General features: G+C 38.3%; 1 protein-coding gene across 7 annotated transcripts in view; it reads right to left on the bottom strand.

The window, feature by feature from the left end:
* Nucleotides 1–268: 268 nt before the first annotated feature.
* The window catches only part of LOC124554204 (zinc finger protein 729-like), a 98,861-nt gene continuing 81,256 nt past the window's right edge, over nucleotides 269–17,873 (bottom strand). For 5 of the 7 annotated variants that reach the window (XM_047128272.1, XM_047128269.1, XM_047128270.1 and 2 more), the window contains 2 exons: nucleotides 11,334–11,371; nucleotides 269–2,150 (listed from right to left, as the gene is read on the bottom strand). In XM_047128272.1, coding sequence (XP_046984228.1) covers nucleotides 674–2,150; nucleotides 11,334–11,371 — 1,515 coding nt within the window. In that variant the 3' untranslated portion in view covers nucleotides 269–673. Of the gene's footprint in view, nucleotides 2,151–10,976; nucleotides 11,119–11,333; nucleotides 11,372–17,873 lie in introns of all 7 variants that reach the window. The other 2 variants (XM_047128273.1, XR_006968291.1) reach the window with 2 other exon arrangements.

Below are 17,873 nucleotides of genomic sequence, written 5' to 3'. Positions count from 1 at the left end.
AATAATTGTCATAATCATGTTTCTCCAGTGTTGAGTTTACTAGCCTTTGTGAAGGAAGTGCCATGAATATATTTTTGATGTCACTGTTTCTAAAATGCACAGTTACAAGTACTACATGATGACTATGTTTGGAATAATAAGCAGCAAGTCATCACCTATCCTTGGCCTTATACTGAATATTGCATGGTACTTATGATTCCTGACAAACAGGGATTTATCACAATACACAATTTTCTTTTCTCAAGAGCTATAGGAAAAAACAGCAGTGTTATTGACAAAAACACATTTGAGTCATGTTTCTCGAGTATTTAGTAATACAATTTCTTGACATCTCAAGCAGCAGATATGGATTTTTATATTGTCACATTATCTGTTACCACTCTATAGTACACATTGTTTCACAATTATACCATATTTGTATGTTATTTCACGGGCATTACAATTTATTCTCCCCTTGCTTCTTCCATTATTTTACACACCTTGAGGGCATCAACCAGGAAAACCTATTTACAAAAAACTAACACTTACTTGTAGTTTCTTTCTGATGTATCTTGAGAGTGCCCAACTGAGTGAAACTTTTGTCACTGGTATCACATTTGTGAGGTCCCCTTCCAATGTGTCCTAATGCATGTATCTTGAGATAAGCTGATCTAAGAATGATTTGCCACAAACATCACTTTTGTGAGGTCTCTTCCTGGCATGTATGATTCAGTGTCTTGAGATTGCCTGCTCTAGCAAAAGATCTCCCACGAATCTCACATTTGTGAGGTTTCTTTTCAGTGTGAATTAATACATGTTTCTTGAGATAACGTGTGAGGGCAAACGATTTGTCACAAATCTCACATTTATGAGGTTTCTTTCCAGTGTGAAGTAATACATGTTTCTTGAGACCGTTTGAGAAAGCAAAAGATTTCCCACAAATCTCACATTTATGAGGTTTCTTTCCAGTGTGAGGAAATACATGTGTCTTGAGTTCCCATGAGAAAGCAAAAGATTTCCCACAAATCTCACATTTATGAGGTTTCTTTCCAGTGTGAAGTAACAAATGTTTCTTGAGACTGCTTGAGTAAGCAATAGATTTCCCACAAATCTCACATTTATGAGGTTTCTTCCCAGTGTGAATTAATTTGTGTGCCTTGAGATTGCTTGTCCTGGCAAAAGATTTCCCACAAATCTCGCATTTGTTGGATTTTTTTCCAGTGTGAATTAGTGAATGACTTCTGAGAGCGTCTGTCCTGGCAAAATATTTCCCACAAATCTGGCATTTGTGGGATTTATTTCCAGTGTGTATTAATTTATGTCTATTGAGAGAGCTTCTCCTGGGAAAAGATTGTCCACAAAGCTCACATTTATGAGGTTTCTTTCCAGTGTGAAGAACCATGTGTTTCTTGAGATGGCTTGGGAAAGCAAAAGATTTCCCACAAATCTTACATTTGTGAGGTTTTTTTCTAGTGTGAATTAATCCATGTTTCTTAAGATTGCCTGCACCAGCAAAAGATTTGCCACAAATATCACGTTTGTGGATTCTGTTTGCAGTAAGTAGATCACCCTGGGATCTGACATTAACAGTTGTAGATAGAGATCCATAATGATTTGTTTCCTCTGTATCATTTGTCATGTGTGTGTTACCTATGTCACTAGCAGCTTTCCACATTTCCTTGTATGAATTCAGCTCATTGTATTCTGCGATAGAAACTTCTGGCTCACTATCTGAGAAGATACTGCTTTGATGCTCTTCACTATAGCCATATTTTTCATGGTTTCCAGCAGTTAAGACATGATGATTCTCACTCATTCTCAAATGTTTTTTCAAACTAACATTACTGTGAAATACTTCACCACACCACTTACAAACATACGAAGGTGGTTGCACGCCATCAATGTGCATAAACACATGCTTTATGAATCTGTATTTTGAAGGAAAGCTCTGTTGGCAGAAATTACAGCTATATACATATAATTCCTTTTCCCTCGTACTACAGTTATATTGTGTGGCAACTGAGCAGTTCTTATCAACAGTCATATCTTTTGTATTGGTACCAAACTCATGTGTTGACTTCATGTCTATCACCAACTCATCCTGGACCACTCTATGGCGACTAGTTTCTTCACATGGTATGTCACAGCACCCACCAGCACACTGAGTCAATCTGAAGAGTAATGAGGATAATGTTAAATATTGATATACGTACAACAAAGAAATAATATTTAGGTGTCCATAAATCCAGTACTATAAGCGAGAATTCATAAAATTGCATAAGAAGTTACATATATAGTAACTGTTAGTGATTTAAAATTAAAATATTCCACCACAAGGAAGGAACTGATGAGGTAAAAATAATGATTAATCTGAGTCACTGCCAATTTGATTTGAAATTTTTAGATGGGAATTAAAATAATTCACTTGCAAGTGTTACAAGATCAAGACGCATCCAACACATGGCTAAGAAAAGGTAATATATACAGTGAGACTGAAGGATTCATGATTGCAATACAGGATCAAACAATAAACACCAGATATTACAGCAAGCATATTATTAAAGATCCCGATACCACAACAGATAAATGCAGACTTTGCGAACGACGAATAGAAACAGTAGATCACATCACAAGGGGATGTACAACACTAGCAAATACAGAATACCCCAGAAGACATGACAATGTAGCAAAAATAATACATCAACAACTTACCATACACATAAACTAATAAAACAACACATTCCCACATACAAGTATGCACCACAAAATGTACTGCAGAATGATGAATACAAATTATACTGGAACAGAACCATTATAACAGATAAAACACCACCACATAACAAACCTAACATCATACTCACCAATAAAAAGAAGAAATTAACACAACTAATCGAACTATCCATACCCAATACAACAAATATACAGAAGAAAACAGGAGAAAAAATTGAAAAATACATCCAACTGGCTGAGGAAGTCAAAGACATGTGGCATCAGGATAAAGTTGACATCATAGCAATTTTACTATTAAGTACAGGAGTCATACCAAACAATATCCACCAGTACAACAACGCAATACAGCTACAACCAAATGTAGAAAACAGCTACATCCAGAAATCTGTAATTATTGATATATGTTCAATTACCCGAAAGTTCCTAAATGAAATATAATGTATACTGTATAGTTAAAAGGAAGGCATGCTTGATCAAGGTCGACGTCACTTTCCATTTTTAACCAGACATAACGTTTGAGACAGGAAAGAGAAATAATAATAATAATAATACAATTATAGCTATGATAGTAGTAGATGTCGTGAAAATATACTTACAGCAATGGATAAATAATTTGCTCACTTGTGACAAACATCAAAGGATAAGGATGCAAGTCATGCATCCAAAGTCCCTGTTGTGAGCCAGTTTAATTATTAATGCTGATGAACAGAGAAAATGAGCAAATAAGCTTCTAACGAACACTATATGCTTTCCTTGCAGCAAAGGTGAAGTCATTGCAGCAGCAGGCATCTGGTGTCAACAAAATGCTGTTCAATCAAACCTACTGTTTGAATACCAGTGGGTGTAAGCATGTCAGAGTGTGTAATATTGAATAGGGAGTTCTAATAAGTGGAATCAGTTGAAAACCATTGATTTAGTGATGACAAAATAATATTCTCGTTGGACGAATGACGTTGACCACGCAATATGTCAAAGTTAATTTCGGCCTTGTTCCACAGAAAAGTTTGCTCTCCCCTGCTGTTACCACGTGATCATACCATCTCTGTAGGGAGTCAGTTGATATAGTTAAAATATTTCACCACAGAAGGAGCACAGATCTACAGGAGCAGACTTTCAAGTTTAATGAAATGCAGTACAGGATGAGCTAATGTGTTGGCAAAGAAGGCAGTCACATATCCTCCAATTCTACAGCACATTGTGCACTTATCTACTGTCCATAGCTTGCCAAACTCTCCATTCATTGGAAACTATAATAGCTCGACTCCCTGATGCATTCTGTGCATTGACTGCAGTGGAAATGTATGATTCAACATTACCAGATGTGGGCACTGAATTACAATTGTTTATGTACCCATCTGTAAGTAAGAGTTTATAAAACCTCTCTATTTCAATGTAAATAAACAGTTACCACCATAACCAAGTGGAAGAAACAGTCTCACCACAAGGGTCTTTAAATGACCGGTCCTGCTATGATGAAGATAGAAACCAGAAGAACAAGGCAAATGGATCATTACTTCCTGATATTAGAAATGCTTTGGTTATTGGGGCTTCATGCTGCGGAAAATAATCTAGTTTTTACACTGTTGACACATCCTGTGGGAGACGACTTAGAGCATGTATATATTTTTCAAAAATTCAGTTTCAGTCAAAATATCAGCTACTGCAGGAAATTTTGCATGGCGTTAAGGGAGTAACATACTGAACAGCCAGCAAAAGCAGCGACATTCTACCACCTGAAAATGTAAAACTAACACCATATTCATATTTGGCAACATCTCAGTGGAAAATCAGGATATCTGCAGGTATTTCTGATTTGCTCGCCACATGCAAGTCAACGTATTTTATTTCAGTGAGAAATACTTAAGCCTCCCAAAGCTATTTGTATGGGATACATCAATCTTATAACTTTCGAACAGGACTATCTAAATTTAAAGCATATTTTCAAAGTACATGTAGGAAATGACATGCCACTCAATAAATTTGTTACATGTGAGGATTGCTGGAGTAACTCTCAGTATAGCTTGCTGGTTACAGATAAAACTAGTAAATTGAATGAGAGTCAATAGAAACGGAACTTGAACAAATACCTTCAAAAAGGCAATGCACCAAAATGCACATGTGTCAGTATATTGTACACTATGTACAAATTTGAACATGTGTTGTACATTCATTCAGAGGATGCAAAGCACATGCATTTGACAAAAAAAAAAAAATGGAGGCAGTCAACACTAAATTAAGGGAACTGAAGGTCTTGTCAAGGGAGGTGCTATGAATGTTGAGGTGTTGAATGCTCTAATACAGGAATGTGAACTGTGTGTCAACAAGAAATTAAAGATGTGTGTGTGTGAATTCCTATGGGACCAAACTGCTAGGGTCATCGGTCCCTAGACTTACAAACTACTTAAACTAACTTACGCTAAAGACAACACACACACCCATGCCCGAGGGAGGACTCGAACCTCCGGCGGGCAAGAAATTAAAGAAGTCGATGCAAAACTAACGTATGTGTGGAACAAGAATGTGATGGCTAAGGCACTTTACTCCCATCACCACCCATAGTCTCAAAGCACATTTAGATTGTAAATTGTCTCAAAAATGCCTTAGTATACAGCAGGATGTTGCCGAAAAAGTGTAATGCTAAAAATAGAGGTGTGGAAGGCAATGTGATAGAAGTTACTTTTGTGAAAGTTGGGTCAACTGCAACAAGACCAGCATCTCTCAGTAACATTTAAGCCAGGAACTGACAGGCTGGAAGAACTGTCATGCACTGTAGATATAAGCAGAAACAGGAGGAGGAGGAGGAGGAGGAGGAGGAGAAGTAGCAATGATGAGTTAAGACAACATATGGGGTCATCAGGACGAAACCATATTTGGTAGGTAAGCACTCAATATGCTTAACCAAGAAGGCCATAAGAATTGGGAACAAGGAATTTGAAAGATTGCCTAGGCTCTTACAGTTAATAATTCTGAAAATGTCAAATGTCAAAAATATACCCTGAAACTATAAAAACATGTAGTCCACTATTACGAATTACCAACACATGTAAAACCCCAAAAGGATGAATGGAAGTTTCATATAGTGACAAATACAGGATTTTAACTGTACCAGCAGTAGCAGCTCCACATAGTGCAGGTAAAATAACCGAAGTTTAGCCTGAAAGACTGAACAATCTACCTCTAGAGTATACAAATTATGGTAACTAAATGAAATCATAGCTCGATTACGACTGTTTACAACTTCAGCTGGTGAAGAGAATGCTGGTCACATGAGCAAAATATTATCAATCTTACCTGAGCTTTGAAAAATATGCATCGTCGAGTAATTGTGGAGGGAGTTGTTCATGAGCTTTAGAGACCTGTATGCAGAATATTTCTGATAATACAAGGAATGGATTATGCGTGGCAGGCTGGTCTCAGATACGCAAGACTACTTAAAATGAAATAATGGTTTCAAGTACATTCTCATGGTCACAGACACACGTTCCAATTTTGCTTGGGCCTCACCTTTGAAAGTAAAGATAGGGAAGGAGGTTTGAGAGGTTTCTAAACAATTGTTGCAGACAGGACTAACTCGACTCCCAACAACCTTGAAGCATGTGATGGAAGTAAATTTTACAATAGGCATATCAAGGTAGAATTGGAATGATGTTGGATAAATCACTACTCAACATTCTCCCATTTGGAAACTAGCACTGCCAAATGGTTAAACTGGACAATCGAAAACCGAATGTGGAAGCAATGTAATCTTCTACGTATGTGCAAATGGCTGAACATACAGCCACAGATCATTGACAAGTATAATCGCATTATTCACCACAGAATTAAGAACAAACCTTATGAACTATGGGAAAGCTTTAAACCCGTTATGTTCCTCATAGAGCAGATCGTAAGATGTCGAGGGAACAGGGCTTTGATGAAATGGTTTAGTTTCTCATCGAAGCTCAACAGCTGGGTGAACAGTCGCAAATTGCTATGCAATACGAAAATCAAAGCTCAAACCATGCAGTAGTGTGGCACGAGTGATAGGAAATGTGTCAACAAATTTGGAGGTGGTATTCTCAAGAGTCTGCCATGCGAACTTTGTATTTCTGGATACAATGTCTGTGGAGCTGGAACAAAATTGAAATAGCACCTAGATTATGGCGATAAGGGCTTTAACACATTGGAAAATGTGTGCAAGAGCACATCATCATCACCTACACTACAAATAAAGATCACCATACTGCACACCAAATACTCATTGATAAGGCTGCGCAGGTATGTCAAGGGACGGATATTCATATAGGACAACCTATTCCCGCATATGATGTTGATAAGGCAATGTTTGCTCGAACTTAAATTGGGTACTGGACTAACCTTCAAGCAATACTGAATACAACTCACTATATGCTAAAGATGAAGAAAAACCGATGCGATATTTACAGAATTGGTGACAGTAGCAAAAGGTGCCTTGAGGCAGAAACATGGAAGGAAATGATGGGTTAAAACGCCCAGGTTCCTACCAATACCAAAGACATCTGGTGAAGTAATTCAGGTTCTGATTCCTACATTTGCTGGGCTGTCAGCCACTGGTTTCATTAGCTAGGAGAGCTGAAATATTTCAAGCAGTACAGAATGCCCAAAAAAGGGAAAAGTAATTACAAGCAACTAAAAGGTGTAATATGGCCACGGAGGCCGTCACTATAGGTAAAGGCCTGTATTTACAATACGGAAAATTGCTTGGGTTGTACATTAAAAAAAACTTCCACAGCAATGGTACTGGAAAGAAGGATTAAAAACATAGATCTGCTTAAACTCATCAGAAAATTTTAAAACACAAGATTTTACAGTGTGTTTATGTAGGATACTTTGCATGAGACAATGTGGAAATCCACAAAAGGTGGAACTGTAAATTTAGATGTTGTTCGGGGTATGAAGCTCTTGGTGATTTAAGGCCACCTGAAGAATTGTGTTGTCACTTCACCAAAAGGAATCAGCTGTTGTACAATGTTTGGTGCTACCATGACTTCAGTTCATACCTCTGAGGATATTTCTGAATGATATTTTTTCTGAAAATTGCTGAAAAACAAGCAGTATGCAAACCTCTGCATCATTTGAAGCTTTGATGTACTGACTTTCACTCTAATCCTAATTGGTCTAAATTTAAAGCAAACTACTTTCCTCCAATACACGAGCAGGGGGCAGTGACGTACAGCGTTGACTGGCTGGAAACACACGAAAGCATACCTAATGTCACTGAATTTAGGAGACAGGTTGATGTAGAACTGAAACTGATTGTAAAATCCTTGATGAAAAGGGAGATGAGATACCTGGTGGGAGAGTCCACATGGTTAATGGGGACAGCAAAGGCAATGATACAACGGGCATTCAGGCATCATGTTTTCCTGCATAAGTGTGTGTGTGTGACAAATCCAAACCATATAAACCTTGAGACAACTTTGTCTTTCAAAATTTCCTCTAGTAAATGTGGCAGATGGCCGCTGAAGCCCCAGATGTATGGACTACAGAGGATACCAGCCCTCCAGCAGATGTATCACAATGATGGTTCAAAATGTGGAGAGCACATCTCCGCAAGCAAACCACACTGCTGCATGCCTCAGTCCACCAGGGAACAGAACATGCTACAGTAAACATGAAGTGCATGGTATGGAACATACTTCGGCGGTAGGGATAACGTTTGGAAGATACTTTAAGTGGTCATCACAGCTGTGTAAATGTAGTGAGGGAGGGGTAAAGCCTGCAGTTGGCCTTGGAAAGCTGCTAATTGGATTTGCACTCAGGTGAGTTAGTAGTCGGCGAATGGATAGCACACAGAAAGTGATCACTTGAGTATGTATCAGAGGGAATGGGTCATTCAACATGATGAGCGAGCTGGACAGTGCAGAATGAGAGGTCCAAATGGTAATAAATGTGCATGGAATCTGAAAGGAACGTGGGTGCTCCAGTGCTAAGAGATTCAGGAAGTCAGCTAAGAGGGAACCTCTTGGACAGGTTCTCCCAGAGCACCAAAGCAGATGGTGTGCATTAAAGTCGCCCAGCAGCAAAAAGGCGTGAGGGAGCTGATCAATGAGCTGGAGTACGTCCAACTTAGTAACAGCAAATGAAAGAGGGGTGTACAAGTTATGAAGAGGAAAGGTGAAATGAGGGAGGAAAATGTAGACGGCAACAGCTAGCAGTCGAGTGTTCAATGAGATGGATGACCAGCATGGCTCCCCATGAGGTGGAATGCTGTCCTTGGGGGAAGATCACAGAGGACCAGAAGGAAACATGAGAGATCAAAGGGGTTGTGAGGACAATTTTTTTTTCTTGGAAGCAGAAAACAAGTGGACACTGCAATTCCAAGAGCAACTGTGACTCCTCCTTGTTAGATCTAATGCCACGAATGTTCCACTGGAGAAGAGTCATAATGGGGAATGGGGATTGGGGAGGAGCAAACACAGGATGGTTAGTCACCTAGGTGGCTGCTGAGTGCCAGCCTTCAAAAATCCACTACTACAGGGGGCAGATGCTGCAGAATACTGCTCCATGAGGTCTACAAACATATTAGCTTCCCCCCTGGGTGAGCCTGTGAATTCCATGGCAGAAAACCAGTAAGCAGTGGGCACCAGCAAAATGGAGGTCAGCCGGGTGAGGGTATATGTGGCAACACCACCGAAGAAGATCTCTAAGTCAGGGAAGGAGAAAACCGTTCGTTTCTGTTTGATTTCTTAGAACTTTCTAGTTGGCAGATGAAGACTATGGTTTTAACTGTAGAAAGTCTTTGCAGGAGTACAGCTTTTATCCTTTCAGCCTGACAGTTGTGTAGCAGGTGATTTCGCTACCAGGGGCAAAGATCTGAAGGCCTGTTGCACAGCTGTAGGAGACGGCGGTGCTACTGTGACCTGGGTGATTTCACTACTGCAATACTGAACTTGAGGTTGCAAGTCTGGGTGGGCATATTCTCCGTTATGCATGGCATAGCAAAATTGGTACTGTAAATGCCAGATGGTAAAATGCATGGATTTTGACTAGCTAACAACTGCAAGTTAAAGTGTGGGGTTTGATGTCCTTCACTCAGATCTCATGGATGGTTCAATCATTAAGACCCATTGGACATTCATGGGATTACGGTTGATACAGCAGAGAGGAGGCAAACAGCTGCCCTCATGAACATCTTTGCTGAGAGTAACGCATTTGGCTATGTTTTGACAGGATACATGTTTTATTATAATGTTGAAACTTGTAAGAGCTCATCTGGTTTGGAGTGCATGGTTGGACCGTGATGACTTCATAGCCTGCCTTAATCTGTGAGGCAATCACTACTTGAGCAGACGGTAGAAAGAGTGCATGTGGGCATTAAGTTCGCATCCATCTTCTTCATTACTCAATGGGTCACAGTGATGCCATGATTAGAGAGGTAAGTGTGGATTTCTCCCTCAGTGAGGCCATCTAGCATCAGAATGTAAAGAACACCATGTGAAGATTTCAGTGAACGATGGTCCTCAACACAAATAGGATAACTCTGGAGGAGTAATGCTGTAAGCAATTGTTGGGCTTGGAAATCACAATACGTCTTCAGAAGCAAAGTTGTATTACATAAATGACAAAAGAATTTCACAGGGTCTGCAACTGCTACAGCAACTTTCAGAATGTATGCATTAACAATAGAAAAGGACTGACCACCTCTGGTACATGATACTGTGAGGACATTTAGTAGACACGAACTAAGATGGTGATTGAGTCATTGCTAAATAATAAGCCATGATTGCCAACATCTCCAATGGTATGCTCCTTCCAATTGGGGGTCCCCTCAAAGGAGGATTCACCCACCATAAATGACTTCACTCCTCAGGTCACACCTCCCAAACTCCTGACAGAGGGATCAATTGGCATTTGGGAAGGTAACAGCTTAGGCAGTCACCCCTGTCTGGGCCTGACCTGTATCAGAGGGTATGTGTGAACCCTACCTGTTGATGCAGAGCTGGGAATTAATCATTACCTTCTCACCTGTAATGTGTTTAATGAATGGGTCAGCCTTCAGGGAACACCGGGACAAAGGAGAAACAAAGAGAATCAGGATTCACCAGTTAAGTCTTCACAACCTTACTGAAACTGGCACCAGCTACTTACGGTTCTTCTTGATGGTGGCCCATAAACTGTCACCACTAAAAGCTTGTGTGTTTCCTGAGCACCACTGTGGTACAGCATTGAAAGAGCTGTTCAACACTATATGCATTAATCTGAAAGATTGGGAATCAGCTCTAATTTTTGGATATATAGCCACTCACCCTTTCTTCTTACTTGTTCTACTGCAGTATGACATTAGCTTGTGTCCATCAAGATGAATCGGTTGAATTTCAGTGATTTTCATGTGGTGATGTGCATTAAGCACACCACAGCTGCTGACATATCATCTGAACTTTTATTTTCCTGTACAGATATTAGATATTTGCTCTATTTATCTAGGAACAGTCACATAATGGTTGTTGCAGAGAACAACATTACTGACCATACTGCATTGTAATGAAGTTGCTTATCGGTAATATTGAATAATTACAGTAGTGCATTTTATTCCTTAAGTACTTTCACAAGTAATAAAAATTTATATTTCTCAAAATGTTCTGCAGTGAATTATGAAAACGTACCTTGTACTATCAGATGCATATCCTGTTGAGGTTTCCACCTGAAATATTTGAAGAAATGGCCTGTGACTTACAACTGATGAGACAGTAAATAAATATAATTCTATTAATGCCCACCAACATGTGAGTGGTCCAAAAAATGCTTTAAGTGAGGCTTGAAAATATCATTAAAGAGGACATGATAAATAGTTGCAGTTAATGAAACAGAATGTTAGTAAGAATTCACTCTCCATTTTCTCACTTTGTCTTCAGTACTGTAAATATCTACACAAGCCAGTAATTCGGTTGTAGCCATACTTCCTACTAGACACTTCACAAAGAAAATTGACCACAAACATCTTTAATCTGACATGCACCTACTACTTGTGTAAAATTTTCGTTCACTTTTCTTTTATTATGAAAAGTGACAGATGAATCTATCATCGCAAGTGACACAATTGGGCCTTTGTTCACTGGGCAGTCCAGACCAACTTGCAGAGATGAGGAGTGACTTCTAAACCCAACCATAAGTTCACTCCCAGAACTACATACACGCTTTGACCATTAAATATACAAACACTAATAAATATTGGCAGACTCAAAATACTTTCAGACATTGTAAATGGACAACAAGTTAAAATTGGCATTATAAAATAGCATGTTCACAGATGAAAAAATACCACATTCAGAGAACTATAGATTTTTCACAAAGAACACAGGGAAGAAAGTCATGAAACTACTCCAGAACTAGGCTCTGCATTCATAAATGGCAAATCTATTTTGCAGTCAGTACCAAATTTTTCATTACCTCCAGAAAGACTCTCTCCCTGCAATAATTCAACATTTAGATGAGAAGTACACAATAATTAATGGTCATGTACCAATAAATCAGGGTAACAAGAACAATGCAGAAAGCAAAACAGTCCTGAGAACAATGTTGAGAAGAATCTGATGAAGTGCTAGAGGAACACATAAAAATTTTATTAAATTTTTATCCTCAGACTGGCACAGGATGGAGATGAGAACATTTTCTGCCTCAACTGCTATTAACTGTATTTATTCACAACTGGAATTTTGACTTATGCCATTCTCCAGTGACATCTTACTACAAGCTACATCGAAGTTATTAAATGTCACACCTAGTGCTTGGGGAGTGGATATTAAGACGTGCAGTATGACATGACTGAAATAAATTAGTACATGAAGTACTACCATTGTCTGGACATACAGATTACGAAGAGTCCTACCTTGTAATGAATATGGAATTTGTGAACAAGGTTAACACTAGGAAAGTAGTACCTCAAAAGGATTCAGACGTCACACTGAACTACCACTTGAGAACTGTACAGCTGCCAAATTAATTTTGAATACATACATTCCATAACCGTCCACGGAGAAAATGTTTCCATTTATGTCTGCCTGACTGTGGATGTAAGAAAAAAGGAAAAATGGTAAGAAAAAGACATTTAGCTAAATTGTTGGCAGATAACACCCCACCCACATACACCAGTATAAAGATATGAGGTCAACAATAATATGATTTGAGAATATCAGATAGCTTATGTTCCAACAACAAAGCACAATTCCAAAAAGGTGATGATTTCCAGAGTTGGACAAAGATACCTGTTGAAATTGACTATTATCACCGAATCATAAAAGTAATTTTCCTGGCCTGTAATAACAGATAGCCATGTTCACAGAAGATTAAAAGAAATTCCACAAAAAGTTCGAGGAGAAAACAACACTAACAATTACAAAATAGGAGATTTATCAGAGATAGCTTAGGACAGGATGGTCCTCTGAAGGGCAAATCGATAAAGGACTGAAGGAGCAAAATACTATTGGAATACATCTGTAAACCTTAGAAGGCTTATGACTATGAAGCAAGACTGCTTTTATTCAAAATCCTTACAGAATCTGTAATACAGAAGACAACACAAATCATCTTAAAGAACTACAGCCTCATTTGAGACAAGAACAGACTTTAGCCAAGGCAAAGGACTAACGCCATTCTTCTTTCAGACCATACTAGAAAAGTGAACATTCAACTGATGGAGCAGTTGTCAGAATCCAATACCAGAAGTTGAATACTGGGTGTCAAAATTGTCTGTTCAACTTTTGTACATAATTAAGCAATACTCATGGAGTAGAGAAAGCACAAAACAAAGAGAGAGAAAAACAGTAGGAAAAGCGTGACTACTTGTCTACTCTGGTAAGAAGCAGTAGTGGGTAACAACAGGACTGCAATATCCCAATCAAATAGTAAGTATGGGAGTATCAGGGGAAGACAAATTTAAGGATCTATGAGAAGTCATGTAGCCAAATGGTGGGGAAAATGGAGCCACAAAAGGTAGACTATGAAAGATGGTCTTTGCATTTCTGTTAACAAAAGATGTTTACAGTAAAAATTCTTTCTCCAAAATTACAGAACCTCAGACTTGCAAGGCAGTCATTTGGCCAGGATACACATCTGCATCACAAACACTAATTTTGGAATCAACAAATGATAGTGAAAATTATGAAAAACGGAAAGATATTAGGAAACAGGACACCAGTACAATCATTTAAATTCAGGAACAACAAAGAAGTATAGATAAATATGTAGGAAAATAACTGGAGACAAAATTTGGCAAAGAAGGCTAATGAATTTTATCATACTAAAAAGAAAAACTGTGCAACAGTACTAAAAACTTAAGAAAAGAACTCAATGGCTTACAGAACTGCACCAAGACCTACCAGAAACCAGTATAAATAAGCAAGAAATTTAAAACGAAATACAGAAACAGAATTGAGTTGATAAATTCACCACAGCAAAATAGTTCCGAAAAGACAAGACAGAAACTGGATGTCAATTGAGTGGAAACAAGAAAGCGTACAGATGAAAGAGTAGCATAAAGAAATGTAAAGCCTTAGCTGGCCTGTAGCTGAGAAGGAAAAAAAAATATTGTTCCACATTTCTAGTGCCATCTCAATAAAGCGCAGCAATTGTATATGTACTGCAAACACATTACAGCAAGGAGGTCAAAGAGTCTCTGCAAATATGCAGGGAACAGTATTTGGAGTGTTTTGTTATGCTACAGCAGTGCTCAGAAATGTTTTGCAGTTGTGTTATGCTGTCAGTACTGTTTGCATGCAGTCAAAAGAGAGCAACATGTATGTGTCACTCCATCAAGAGCTTCATGCTGCTGGGGTTACATATCTAGTGAAAGAGCAAGATCATACAACAATGTAAGTATGTATTTCTTTAGCTCAAAGTATGTAGCTTGCCTTGATGGTATGGTATTCATTAACTACTATGACTCATGTATTCATTCAGTGGTCGTTTACTTGTAGAGAACTAAAAGTATAGCAAAACGAAACACTTGCTTGATGTGAGACAAGCTGTTTTGCATGACTTCAAGATTGGGAGGTAGCAATTTAGCACTGCTAGAGACTATGGCATATCACAACTACTAAGAAGTGTGCAGTCAGCGGCCAGAATAGGAAATAACAGTAACCAGTAAGCCAAGGTCAGGTCATCCTTGAAGAGCAATGAGGAAGGGCAGAATGATTTGTAAGCAATCAGCTGCTGCTCCAAGTGAAAAACATCTCAACAAGTCAGGGATAATAGGAAGCAACATAATGGATTGAGCCAATGCACATCTACTGTAAAAAGTCACTAAGTAACAGATGATTTACATGATAAATGACATAAACCCACTCATAAATTCAAAAAATAAGGACAGGATAGAGTTTGCAAGGAAACCTCGAACTTGGAATGCCAAAGATAAGTCTAAGATATCATGGAAAAACAAAAATTAATTTAACATATTTATTTTCTGATGGTGTCCAGTGTACTGGATGATTCAGTAAGAATTGGCACCAAGAATAACTCTGGAAGTATGGTAGGAGTTGAAAAGTTTGTGGGAAAAAAGTTGCATGATAGAACAGGGGCCATAATATGGTGGTTTTTTTGTTGCTTCAGAGATATAAAGGTCAACTTTTTTTTTTTAATGGGATGCTATAGTTTGCTACACATTTTCTGATAGCGGCTATGGAGACAAATCCAATGATGAGTAACAGTAAGGGCTTTGAAGGTCAATGAAGGTGGCATTAACATCCATTTACAGAAGGTGTTCAAAGTGATGATCATTGGTATCAATGTAGTGCTGCGATTCTCTTATCATGGATTCAGTGGTATTCCGTATCACCTTGGCACATATTGAAGCACATGCGCTGAAAATTATCTCTCGCGAATCTTCAGGTGTAGTTGGAACGTCTTTATAAACAATGTCTTTTATGAATACCCACAAGAAATAATCCAAAGGCATCAAATCCGGCAAACCAGCCAGCCACGAAATCACCTCCATGTCCAATGATTTGGGAATTCTCTCTGCAACTCACTTCTAGCCATCAGCGAAAAATATGCCAGACACCCATTGTATTGATACCACATTCTGTTCCTTGTTCCTAAAAGTATTTCTTCCAATAACAGGCCTAATGTTTCTTGCAGGAAATTGGTGTACTTCCTACTATTAAGACTGCCTTTGATGAAATAGGAACCTTTAATTATGTCTTCCAGAATCCCACACTATACCATCACTGACCACAGTTTTTGGTGTGTAACTTGCAGCAATGAACATGGATTTTCAGTTGCCAAATAATCCATATTATGCAAATTAGTATTTCCATGGCTCACGAATGAAGCCTCGCCACTAAATAAATTAATAAATGTTTCCTCCCTCAATCTGAGCTTGAGCCATCAGCAGAATTTAATGCGATGCATACAATACGTACCAGTTAATTCTTGGTGAAGCCTGATATTGCATGGATGATATTTATGGTCATGCAGAACATGAACAACAGTACTCTGGCTCATCCCAAATTCCCTTGCAATTTGATGCAAACTAGCGCTAGAATCTCTAACCGCAGTACAACAGTACCAGCTCTCACTGAATTTTGTTGGTCTTCTCTGTAAATGAAAAGCATATCGACATTCTTCAAAGGACTACATCATTCACATTCACTTTATTTGATGTTCCTGTTAGTGTTGTATTGCAAAACTTGTCAAATGGCGTTTACACATCAATGACACATTAGATGGATATGGCCTATTTGACGGATATTTACTATTTGCACGAGTTATGAGAGAGAATTGTGTGCTTCGATAAGTGCCAATGTGATAAGGAATACCACTCAATGCATGATAAGATGGTTGCAGCATGGCATTGAATGGTCATCACTTCGAACATCATCTGTAAGTGGACGTTCGTGCCACCTTCTTGACCTCCTTTGACCTTCACAGACCTTACTGTAATGCACGATTTGATTCCTCTTGATGACCGCTATCAGAAAATGAGTACTAAACTATAGCATCCCATTAAAAAAAAGAAAAAGAAAAACTAAGTTGACCTTCATATCTGATGCAAACCCATCTAGCAACAAAACACCAACATCATATTATGGCCCCCGTTGTCCCATGTAACATTTGTCCCACAAACTTTTCAGCTACTCTAATACTTTCGCAGTTATTCTAGGTGGCAATAGTTACTTGCCCTATATACATAACAAAAAAGCTGAAGGGGAAAACAAGGATGAGGTATAGGTCACTAAGCTTGGTAGTAGAAGTGTCATGGTGTGGGGATATTTCCTGTAGTCACATTTTAGAAAAGAATATGATTCCATGTAGGAAAAAGAATATGTCACATAATTGCATATTTCAGCAGGTCAATGATTCAAAACACACCTCTGATTATTTTCTAAAAAATTCCTTTCAGACCAAAAACGAACTTGTTGAGTGCTAAGCCATAGCCTGGATCTAAATCCAACTGATTGACACTGAACGTTTCTCATTTAACATTGAAACAGAAACAAATATACATTTAATATTTTGCTCCTGTGAACTATGTTCCTCCCAAGCCAAGAGAAATGCCAATAACCTGCTATCCATTGGGAATACTTTTCTGTGAGAATAAGCTGATGACTGTAAGGCAGTATTTAAATTCACATTCATACAACTTTTGCACTATTATCTTTTAGGAATTTTAGGACTTTTCCAAGGTCAGTGCCATGATAGCAAGTAGAATTTTGGTCACAGATTTAAATATACTCATAAACTTACTGACGACCAAAAGATGAATGTGGTCAAAATAAGTGAGGAACAGCAATAAACAAAGGATTCAACAAATCAAATATTCTAACTCTGCTGACTGTTCTCTCAAAAAATCACATTCATAGCCAACTGCTAATTTGTCACTTTCCAGCTATAAAATATTATTCACAAATATTACATAGAAAAAACACTAAAATTGAATTCAACGCTACTATATCAAATTATGCATCTCAACTTCAGGAGTTAAATATAGCTCTGACTAGTTTTTCATTAATAAATTTTCATAAACACTGATTACAATAACGCTAAATTGTACTACTGGTAAGCCATAACTGCCACAAGCATAAAAAATACATCAAACTGTACAGTGAATACATATTTTGCCTGGAACTCAACTGGATCCAGGGTATTTGACTAAAACTTCTCAATTTGACCAGAGCTAAATATACTCCACACTTCCATACACAAAAAGA

Source organism: Schistocerca americana, chromosome 11 (assembly GCF_021461395.2).
Source record: "Schistocerca americana isolate TAMUIC-IGC-003095 chromosome 11, iqSchAmer2.1, whole genome shotgun sequence".
Classification (NCBI taxonomy): domain Eukaryota; kingdom Metazoa; phylum Arthropoda; class Insecta; order Orthoptera; family Acrididae; genus Schistocerca; species Schistocerca americana.
The sequence above is the reverse complement of the archived record's forward strand: the minus strand, read 5'-3'. Positions and strand labels throughout refer to the sequence as shown.